This window comes from Neofelis nebulosa, chromosome 6, assembly GCF_028018385.1.
Source record: "Neofelis nebulosa isolate mNeoNeb1 chromosome 6, mNeoNeb1.pri, whole genome shotgun sequence".
Classification (NCBI taxonomy): domain Eukaryota; kingdom Metazoa; phylum Chordata; class Mammalia; order Carnivora; family Felidae; genus Neofelis; species Neofelis nebulosa.
In genome coordinates, this window is record NC_080787.1 from 51,125,811 (window position 1) to 51,137,595 (window position 11,785).

Consider the following 11,785-nt stretch of genomic DNA (forward strand, 5'->3'; position numbering starts at 1 on the left):
TTTTTGTGAGTGGTGTAAGGAAGTGGTCTAGTTTCATTCTTCTGCATGTTGCTGGCCCGTTCTCCCAGCACCATTTGTTAAAGAGACTGTCTTTTTTCCTTTGGGTGTTCTTCCCTGCTTTGTCAAAGATTAGTTGGCCATATGTTTGTGGGTCCAGTTCTGGAGTCTCTATTCTATTCTATTGGTCTATGTGTTTGTTTTTGTGCCAATACCATGTTGTCTTGATGATTACAGCTTTGTAGAAGAGGCTAAAGTCTGGGATTGTATTGCCTTCCGCTTTGGTTCTTTTTCAACATTACTTTGGCTATTTGGGGTCTTTTGTGATTCCATACAAATTTTAGGTTTGCTTGTTCTAGCTTCGAGAAAAATGCTGGTGCAATTTTGATTGGGATTGCATTGAATGTGTAGATAGCTTTGGGTAGTATTGACATTTTAACAATATTTATTCTTCCAATCCATGAGCATGGAATGCTTTTCCATTTCTTTATATCTTCTTCAATTTCCTTCATAAGCTTTCTATAGTTTTCAGCATACAGATCTTTTACATCTTTGGTTAGGTTTATTCCTAGGTATTTTATGATTCTTGGTGCAATTGTGAATGGGATCAGTTTCTTTATTTGTCTTTCTGTTGCTTCATTGTTAGTGTATAAGAATGCAACTAATTTCTGTACATTAATTTTGTATCCTGCGACTTTGCTGAATTCATGTATCAGTTCTAGCAGACTTTTGGTGGAGTCTATCAGGTTTTCCATGTATATGTCATCTGCAAAAAGTGAAAGCTTGACTTCATCTTTGCCAATTTTGATGCCTTTGATTTCCTTTTGTTGTCTGATTGCTGATGCTAGAACTTCCAACACTATGTTAAACAATAGCAGTAAGAGTGGACATCCCTGTGGTGTTCCTGATCTCAGGGGGAAAGCTCTCAGTTTTTCCCCATTGAGGATGATATTAGCTGTGAGCTTTTCATAAATGGCTTTTATGATGCTTAAGTGTATTCCTTCTATCCCGACTTTCTCGAGGGTTTTTACTAAGAAAGTATGCTGAATTTTGTCAAATGCTTTTTATGCATCAATTGACAGGATCATATTGTTCTCTTTTCTTTTCTTTTCTTTTCTTTTCTTTTCTTTTCTTTTCTTTTCTTTTCTTAGTGTGATGTGTCACATTGATTGATTTGTGAATGTTGAACCAGCCCTGAAGCCCAGGAATGAATCCCACTTGATCATGGTGAATAATTCTTTTTATATGGTGTTGAATTCGACCTGCTAGTATCTTGTAGAGAATTTTTGCATCCATATTCATCAGAGATATTGGCCTGTAGTTCTCTTTTTTTTTTTGCTGTATCTCTCTCAGGTTTGGGAATCAAAGTAATGCTGGCTTCATAGAATGAGTCTGGAAGTTTTCCTTCCCTTCTATTTTTTGGAACAGCTTGAGAAGGATAGGTATTATCTCTGCTTTAAATGTCCGATAGAATTTCCTAGGGAAGCCATCTGGTCCTGGACTCATTTGTTGGAAGATTTTTGCTAACTGATTCAATTTCTTCGCTGGTTATGGGTCTGTTCAAGTTTTCTATTTCTTCCTGTTTGAGCTTTGGAACTGTGAGGGTGCTTAGGAATTTGTCCATTTCTTCCAGGTTGTCCAGTTTGTTGGCATATAATTTTTCATAGTATTCCCTGATAATTGCTTGTATTTCTGAGGGATTGGTTGTAATAACCCTGTTTTCATTCATGATTTTATCTATTTGGGCCCTCTCCCTTTTGTTTTTGAGAAGCCTGGCTAGAGGTTTATCAATTTTGTTTATTTTTTCAAAAAAACTAACTCTTGGTTTCATTGATCTGCTCTACAGTTTTTTTGTTGTTTTTTTGTTGTTTTTTTGTTTTGTTTTTGTTTTTATTTTAGATTCTATGTTGTTTATTTCTGCTCTGATCTTTATTATTTCTCTTCTTCTGCTCGGTTTGGGGTGTCTTTGCTGTTTTGCTTCTATTTCCTTTAGGTATGCTGTTAGATTTTGTATTTGGGATTTTTCTTGTTTCTTGTTTCATTGATTGCAATGTATTTTCCTCACAGGACTGCCTTTGCTGCATCTCAAAGCATTTGGATTGTTGTATTTTCATTTGTTTCCATATATTTTTTAATTTCTTCCCTAATTGCCCGGTTGACCCATTCATTCTTTAGTAAGGTGTTCTTTAATCTCCATGCTTTTGGAGGGTTTTCCAGACTTTTTTCTGTGGTTGATTTCAAGTTTCATGGCATTGTGGTCTGGAAGTGTGTATGGTAGATCTAAATTCTTTTATACTTATGAAGGGCTGTTGTGTGACCCAGTATGTGATCTATCTTGGAGAATGTTCCATATGCACTTGAGAAGAAAGTATATTCTGTTGTTTTGGGATGCAGAGTTCTAAATATATCTGTCAAGTCCATCTGATCCAATGTATCATTCAGGACCCTTGTTTCTTTATTGATCCTGTGTGTAGATGATCTATCCATTGTTGTAAGTGGGGTATTAAAGTCCCCTGCAATTATCACATTCTTATCAATAAGGTTGTTTATGTTTGTGATTAATTGTTTTGTATATTTGGGAGCTTCCGTATTTGGTGCATAGACATTTATAATTGTTATCTCTTCCTGATGCATAGACCCTGTAATTATTATATAATGCCCTTATTCATCTCTTGTTATAGCCTTTAATTTAAAGTCTAGTTTGTCTGATATAAGTATGGCTACTCCAACTCTCTTTTGACTTCCAGTAGCATGATAGATAGCTTTCCATCCCCTCACTTTCAATCTGAAAGTATCCTCAGGTCTAAAACGAGTCTCTCGTAGACAGCAAATAGATGGGTCTTGTTTTTTTATCCATTCTGATACCCTATGTCTGTTGGTTGGAGCATTTAGTCCATTTACATTCAGTGTTATTATTGAAAGATATGATTTTAGAGTCATTGTGATGTCTGTAGATTTCATGCTTATAGTAATGTCTCTGGTACTTTTTTGTCCTTGCAACATTTCACTCACAGAATTCCCCTTAGGATCTCTTGTAGAGCTGGTTTAGTGGTGATGAATTCCTTCAGTTTTTGTTTGTTTGGGAAGACCTTTATCTCTCCTTCTATTCTGAATGACAGACGCTGGATAAAGGATTCTCGGCTGCATATTTTTTCTGTTCATCACATTGAGGATTTCCTGCCATTCCTTTCTGGCCTGCCAAGTTTCAGTAGACAGATCCGTCATGAGTCTTATCAGTCTCCCTTTATATGTTAGAGCATGTTTATCCCTAGCTGCTTTCAGAATTTTCTCTTTATCCTTGTATTTTGCCAGTTTCACTGTGTTACGTTGTGCAGAAGATAGATTCATGTTACGTCTGAAGGGAGTTCTCTGTGCCTCTTGGATTTCAATGCCTTTTTCCTTCCACAGATCAGGGAAGTTCTCAGCTATGATTTGTTCAAGTACACCTTCAGCCCCTTTCTCTCTCTTCTTCTTCTGGAATTCCTATGATATGGATATTGTTCTGTTTGAGTGCATCACTTAGTTCTCTAATTCTCCCCTTATACTCCTGGATTTTTTTTATCTCTCTTTTTCTCAGCTTCCTCCTTTTCCATAATTTTATCTTCTAATTCACCTATTCTCTCCTCTGCCTCTTCAATCTGTGCTATGGCTGCCTCCATTTTATTTTGCACTTCATTTATAGCATTTTTTAAGCTCCTCATGACTATTTCTTGATCCCTTGATCTCTGTAGCAACATATTCTCTAAGGTCCTCAATGCTTTTCTCAAGCCCAGCGATTAATTTTATGACTATTTTTCTAAATTCTTGTTCCATTATATTGCTTAAATCGTTTTTGGTCAATTTGTTAGCTGTCACTACTTCCTGGAGTTTCTTTTGAGAAGAATTCTTCCATTTCGTCATCTTGGGTAGTTCCTGTGGTGGCTCCAAACTGCAGGGCACTTCCCCTGTGCTGTCCGGAGTAGCTTGTGTTGGTGGGCGAGGTTGCAGTCAGACCCGATGTCTTCCCCCAGCCCACCACTGGGGCGACAGTCAGACTGGTGTGTACCTTATCTTCCCCTCTCCCAGGGGCAGGACTCACTGTGGAATGGTGTGGCCCCTGTCTGAGCTGCTTGCACACTGCCAGGCTTGTGGTGCTGCTTTGATGGGATCTGGCCATGTATGTATTAGACGGGGTGGATCCGCAAGGTGCACAGGGGCAGGAGGGGTAGGCTTAGCTCTCTTTGCTATTGTGATCCCCTGTGGGAGGGGCCCTGCAGCACCAGGAGGGAGGCAGACCCGTCAGAGGGATGGATCCACAGAAGCAGAGCTTTGGGTGTTTGCACAGTGCAAGCAAGTTCAAAACCCATTCATTTTTTAGTAGGATGTCTTTAATCTACAAATACATATGGTTTTTCCAAACTTTTCTTGTGGTTTGTTTCAAGTTTCATGGTGTTGTGGTTTGAAAATATGCATGGTATGAAAATATCAATCTTTTTGTACTTTCTTAGGGCTGACTTGTGACCCAGGATGTGATCTATTCTGGAGATTGTTTCATGTGCACTTGAGAAGAATGTGTATTCTTCTGCTTGAAGATGAAGTATTCTGAATATATCTGTTAAGTTCATCCTGTCCAGTGTGTTATTTAAAGCCTTTGTTTCCTTGTTGATTTTCTGTTTAGATGATCTGTTCCATTGTTATAAGTGGGGTGTTAAAGTCCCCTACTATTATGGTATTATTATTAATGAGTTTCTTTATGTTTGTGAGTAATTGATTTATATATTTGGGTGCTCCAAATTGAAGGAATAAATATTTACAGTGATTGGATCTTCTTGGTGGATTGATTCCTTAATTATGATATAATGCCCTTCTTCCTCTTTCGTTACAGTCTTTGTTTTAAAATGTAGACATAAATATGGCTACTCCAGCTTTCTTTTGACATCCATTAGCATGATAAATGGTTCTGCATCTCCTTACTTTCAATCTGCAGGTGTCTTTAGGTCAAGTATGTATTTCTAGTTTACAGCAATGTAATTTTTATATTTTTCTGTATCAAAGGTATTACTTATTAGTTTAACTTCATTTATAGATTCCTTAGATTTACTGTATAGACCTTTACTGTATAGAATCATGTCAAGTGAAAATAAGTTTGTTTGTTTTTAATTTATAATCTACATGCCTTTGTTTATTTTTCCTGTTGTACTTTCTAAGATTCTCTTACAACTTGGAATTCAGGTGGTGAAAGTGATTATTCTTACCTTGTCCTTGATTTTAGAGGAAATGCATTCAATCCCATCTTTGACCATAAGAATGATGATAGCTGTAGGTGTTTCATAGATGTCTTTTTCAGGTTGGGAATGTTCCCTTCTATTTCTGGTTGCCAAGACTTTTTCTCATAAATGGTTATGACATTTATTCTAAGTATTTGTTTGCATCTTTTGAAATAATGATTTTGTTTTTACTCTTGCAATATACAGGATTATGCTAACTTATTTTTTAGCATAAAACTAAATTTACATTTTATTTGATAATATTATGTTTAGAATATTTGTAGTTTCCTTGAGATTTCTTTTTTTTATTTTCTTCAAGTTTTGATATGGGTGATGCTGGTTTCCTAACATCATTTGGGAAATGTTCTCCCTTATACTATCATACAAAATGATTTGTTTATAATGAGTATATAATGTATATACTTTCATTATTAAATGTTTAGAATAATTCAGCAGTGAAGCCATATATATCTGATATTTTGTATGTGGGAAGTTTTGTAAATATACATTATTAAAAATGGATATAGAATTATTCAAGTTGCAAATTTTTTCTTAAGTGAATCTTGGTGGTTTACATCATTTGAGGAATTATTCCTTTCTATAACAGTTACCAAAATACTGGTATAGTGTTGTTTATTAGAGTCTCTTACTCTTATGTTAATATCTTTTACATCTGCTGTGATTTCTCCTCTTCATTCTTGATATTGGTCATTTGTGCATTTTCTCTGTCCCTTTTTTTTTTATCGATGTGGCTAGAGATTTCTAAAAATTAATTTTTATCTTTTTAAAAAACTAGCTTTTGTTTTTATTCATGTTCTCCTACTGGTTTTCCATTTTATATTTAAATAATTGCTGATCTTATTTTATTATTTACTTCCTTTTGCTGAGTAAAAATAAGGGTTTCATTGAGGTATGTAGTTTATAAAATTGTTTTTAATTTGCCTTTCTTTTTTTAAAATTATTTTTTTCTTTTCCTAAATCCTTAAAATGGAAGCTTAAATCATCGGTTTAAAACATTTCTTATTTTTAATATAACCATTAAAAATACTCTGGTTATAATCTTGGGCTCTCTTTTTGTCTATATCTCTTCGTGTACGTCAGTGTCTCTGTCTCTCGTTCCCTCCATTTCTCTCTCTCTCTCTCTCTCTCTCTCTCTCTCTCTATTATCATTTGTACAGGGGAAGCAAGGTGCTATGTTGGGATAATCCTTATGGAATGGCCCAGATCATGTGGTTCGAATCCTTGACTCTATTTAATAACTTGTGAAAAACTGAAGCTCTATGTTCAATAGCTCTCAAGAATGAAACCTGGGACACCTGGGTGGCTCAGTTGGTTAAGCATCCGACTTCTGGCTCAGGTCATGATCTCATGGTTCGAGTTCCACATCAGGCTCTGGGCTAACATCTTGGAGCCTGGAGCCTGCTTCAGATTCTGTCTCCCTGTCTCTGTGCCTTTCCCCCCTCACTCTCTCTCTCTCTTTCTCTGTCTCTGTCTCTCTCTCTCTCTCTCTCAAAAATAAATAAACATTAAACAAAATTATTTAAAAAAAGGAATTAAGCCTGGCAACAGCCACATGAGTGAGCTTAGAAGCAGATCCTTTGACCCCCGCGAAGTATTGAGATGTCTATAGCTATAGTTATCTGCTTCAGTGCAATCTCAACAAAGATCTTGGGACAGCAGCACCATGCTAAGCTGTTTCTGGAATCCTACTCATAGAGTCTATGAGATAATAAAGGTTTTAAGGTTTTACCTCTTGCAGTAATTTGTTATGCAGAAAAAAATCAATGTAATATCCTGTCTTATATTCTCTGTCCTTTAATTGTCATGTTTACATTTAATGTGCACACGTATTGAAATTATAATATGGTTTTGTTTAAAATTGCCACATTGTTGGGGCACCTGGGTGGCTCAGTCACTTGAGTGTCCAGCTCTTGATTTCAGCTCAGGTCATGATCTCACATTTCATGAGTATGAACCCTGCTCAAACAACCCTACTCTAAGCACAGAGACTGCCAGGGATTTTCTTTCTCCCCTTCTCTCTCTTCCCTTCTCTTCCCTCTCAAAAATAAACTTTAAGGCAAACAAACAAAAAACTGCCACTTTGTTATTTGTTTTCTGTTTTTTCTCCCTGACTTTGTTCCCTTTCCCTTTCTTTATCTGTATATTTTTTATGATTACATTTTATCTACCCCATTGGTTACATATATTTTTGTTCTTCTTCAGAGTTTATAATATAGCTTTCTAATTTTCATTATAATGTAAGTCTTACAATTCTATACTAATATTTCCTCTTTCCCATAATTCATAATGTGGGCTATTCTCATTGTGCAATGCAATCAACTGCACAATATATTATTACTTTTCTTTTAAGCAGTAAATTATCTTTAATAGAGATTAAATACTGAGGGAAAGAATATTTTACATTTACCCACAAATGTACAAATTCCATGGTCAGTTTATTCCTTTTTGTAGATCCAAATTTCTGTCTTGCATACACTACTGTTACTGAAAGAATGTTGTATATTTCTCAGGAAAGGTCTTCTGACCTTTATCATGTTATAGCACGGCTTCATACTTCATTCCATTTTTTGCCAAAATAATATTCCATTGTATGGGTTTTCTACACAAGTTTATCTATCTATCAGTTTATAAATATTTGGGTTGTTTTCACCTTTGGCTGTTATGAATAATGCTGCCATGAACATTTGTGTGCAAGTTTTTCTATTGACATTTTTAATTTCTCTTGCATATATATCTGAGAGTAGGATTGCAGAATCAAATGTAAACTCCAGCCTTAACTGTTTCAGGAACTGGCGGAATATTTTCCCAACTGTTTGTGCCAATTTACATCCGCACTAGCAGTGTATGAGAGTTCCAATTTCTTCATACCATACCCAACATTTGTTTATGTGTTTTATGTTCATTATACCTCTTTTAACGGGTGGGAAGTGGTAACTCATTGTGGTGCTGATTTCCATTTCCTTGATGGCCATTAAGGTTAAACACCTTTCCATATGCCTGTTGAACATTTGTATATCCTCTTTGGATATACTTTGGAGAAATGTCTATTCAACTCCGCTGTCCATTTTATAATTGGATTAGAGTGTTTTTATTATTGAGTTGTAGATACTCTATTCACAGCTACGTTGATAAGAAGGCTGCAGATTGTCAAGGCTACTTGTGGAGCTGAGGAGAGTTGGAAAGTAATGAATGGGACAGTTTAACTGCCACAAAGTTAGCTGTTTTTATTGAGATTCAGAATGTTTTGTTTTGTTTTGTTTTGTTTTGGTTTGGTTTCTTTTTAAGTTTTTTAACATTTATTGATGTTTAAGAGACAGAAAGTTACAGAGCATGAGCGGGGGAAGAGTAGAGAGAGAAGGAGACACAGAATCTGAAGCAGGCTCCAGGCTCTGAGCTGTCAGCACAGAGCCCAACACGGGGCTCGAACCCAAGAACTGCAAGATCATGACCTGAGCCGAAGTTGGCTGCTTAGCCAACTGAGCCACCCAGGTGCCCCTGTGGTGGTTTTTGTTTTGGTTTGGTTTGGTTTGGTTTTTGTTTTTTTAAATAAATAAATAAATGCTTCTTGGATTTTTGCAAATCTGTGGTTAATTTGGATAGCTCTCGAAAAATTGATTTCTTGTCACTGTTTTGCTGCTTTATGAAGGGAAAGAATTCTGAATCTTTTTATCTCATCATTTCAGAAATCTTGCCTGTGCTTCATTATGTATTTTTTCTTTTTTTCTTTTTTAAAAACTTTTATAGTTTAGAAGTTATACACACTTGTAGTTAGTATTACTGTGCTACCCTGAAACTTTGTGGTTTAAAACAGAAACTATTTTATTATGTTCATTGATTCTGTGGATCAAAAGTTAACACAGAGCATAGTAGGTATGTGTGACCTCTTTTCTTCTCTATCTGAGACCTCATCTGGGAAGATATGAAGGCTGGGAGTGAGTTCTCATTGGCTAGCTTCTCCTTCTTACTCTCTTATGGAATCCAACTCCATCCAATCCAATTTAATGTTTATTGGATTTTATGCAATTCCTTTAAATGCTATTCTTTAGGATTTTGGCTTTTTTTCTGCTTCTTATCAATCTGTAATCGTCTTTTGGGTGATTTTATCTCATTGCTTCAGTTAATGGCTCCTGAAATCTATATTTGAAGCACATTTTTCTTTCCCAAACTTCACACCTGTATATGGCCAAAAAGTCTAAGCTCAACATGTCATAAATGTTCCTTTCCAAATCTATGTCTTTAGCTCTGTTTCCTAATGAATGATCACATTGTTCGGCAGTTTCTCCAAGTAAGAAAACTCGGAATTATCCTCTCGTCTTAATCCCCAAGTTCATTGGACTTTCATTTTCTTTAAATCAGAATTCTCACCTAAATTTTTATATTTTTCCAGATATGTGCTGTAGCTATAGGTAAAAAATACACTCAGTGGAGACTTTAAATTCTACACATCAAGTTTTTGTTGATGGAAATCTTTACAATTCATAAGAAAGTCATGTCAACATTAATTCAATATTATGGCAGAATTAATGTGGAAAGTGGAAAACCAGAAATACAATGAGTTCACTGAAGATGGGGACAGGATAGAAGTATTAAATACTGAATTATAAGATGAAGAAGTTAGAGAAAATTCTTAAGAACCAGAAGAGAAGACCTTGAAATGGCTGCCTATGTTCAGAATTAATTATAATACAAGGTTAGCTCTAGAATTAGAAATGGTTTTTCTTTGTTTTCTTCAGACATTTTTGTATTCTTCCAAACTTTTTTTAACACTTTATGGTAAGAAAAAAAATGCTTTAACAATGTTTTTAACTTCCTTTTATTCTCATCACATTTTACTCCCTATTGAGTTTTGTTTGATTGTTCTTACTCATAATTATACTACTAATACTGCCTTTTTATGTGTTAAGGTATTTATGACTTTGTGTCTAGAGACTCAAGCACATTTTTGCTGCAATTATGAAAAAGTAGCATAAATCATGACTGATGACTGACACCTAAAAGATCATGGGAAATAACTAGGCTACTGCACAGGGTAAATAAACACGCCAGAGATAAGTAGATGTATGAAAGATGCAAGGCATTTGTCATGTGGGTAGAGAAGAACTTCAGCCAGTTTTAAAAAACAGGCTACCCCTCTTTATTCCTCTTGTACTAACCTAACATTGAACTTACTAGCTGCCATGATACAGTTGTGTAATCCAGAAGGCCAAAAGACACTCACGCGAAAATAGATTCAAAAAAGTAAGAAAGTTCATTTTTATTAATAGTGGTGTTACAATTTAATTTTGTGTGGTATAGTGGACTTATCATTTACTCTGTATGAACTAGTAGTGATGTGTTTAGTGACTGGCTTTTGGTAGTCCCGTACAACACAGCAGGGCTCAGTATTGCAGTAATTATATATGTATTCCCAACTGTTGCATGAAGTCTTGCAGGCACCACGGACAAGGTAACATTCTCTTTTTCTGTCTACATCTTCTTTTGTTTTTTTCTGTGAAACTAGGAAAAAGTATCTATGATCATAAATACAAATTTAATCCCCTTGCATAGATAGCTGGATAGATAAATAAAGCTGTTTCAAGTATAGAATGAAACCATCTTGTTTCTAAAATCATGTCCAGACAACTGTATTAAAAAGATAGATTTTATCCCCTACACATTTTTACAATATGAATATTTATCCAACAATATTTCTTTTTCCCAGCTTTTAAAAAAATAGGATATCATTAAATATCTAATCTGCGCATGCTTCCTCAAGAGTAAAGTGAGATGTGGAAAAAATAGTCTACCTGTTTTGTGTTCTAAATAGCCATCCACCTCCAACATCCCCTCTCCCCCACAAGTTACTGGACCAGTTGTAGAAAGCTTAATTTGACAACAGCTATAGTATTAGTTCATTAAATTACATTTAAAAAGAGAAGGCAGTAGGAAGAGTGTAAGAAGTCATAGTCTCATCAAACAACAAACATTTAATTCTTAATTCTACATCTTGGGAATTTTTCTTTTTTCTTTTTCTTTTCTTTTTTCTTTCTTTTCTTTCTTTTTTCTTTTCTTTTTTTTTTTTTTTGCCTTTATCCTCTCAACTGTCAGTTCCACTCATTTCTTCTTTCATGCAAAAGAGAGTCAATTGCATTTTAAGTTCATGTGGAATCTCCTAACAATTTACTTGTTTTTTTTTTCTTTTCTTGCCAGAGTAAAGCATTTATAAAAAAGCATTTTGTTCTTCCCTCCTTTTCCCTATTAGCAAATATTACCTGATGGACCACAGGACACAGTGAAGACAAAGGTCAGGAAAATACAAAGTATCTTCATTGTTGATATTGTTACTTCGGTGAAGTTGAGGTAGACGTCAAAATGTCTGAGGGTTGTGCTATTCTTTGATAAAAGATAGATGAACTCTTGTTTTTATAGCCTTCTCAGAGTGATTACCATTCTGATTAATGCTGCCTTTCAAGATTGAGCACATATTCATGTATTGTGTAATAGCAACAAACAGAATAGTGGACTTAGATCTGTTAAGACCT

General features: G+C 35.2%; 1 protein-coding gene across 1 annotated transcript; it reads right to left on the minus strand.

Annotated features, from left to right (window-relative positions):
• Positions 1–10,533: 10,533 nt before the first annotated feature.
• On the minus strand, positions 10,534–11,573 carry DEFB113 (defensin beta 113). Its single transcript, XM_058736151.1, has 2 exons — positions 11,516–11,573; positions 10,534–10,760 (listed from the first exon to the last, which is right to left on the minus strand). Exons 1-2 carry the CDS (start codon positions 11,571–11,573, stop codon positions 10,534–10,536), a joined length of 285 nt encoding a protein of 94 aa, XP_058592134.1.
• Between the last annotated feature and the right edge of the window lie 212 nt (positions 11,574–11,785).

What these genes read in the sequence shown, in the direction of transcription:
- DEFB113 (XM_058736151.1), bottom strand. Translation starts at nt 11,573, where the DNA reads ATGAAGATACTTTGTATTTTCCTGACCTTTGTCTTCACTGTGTCCTGT. An exon ending in TGTGTCCTGTGGTCCATCAG is followed by an intron (nt 10,761 to 11,515) that starts GTAATATTTGCT and finishes ACTTTTTCCTAG; the next exon opens with TTTCACAGAAAAAAACAAAA.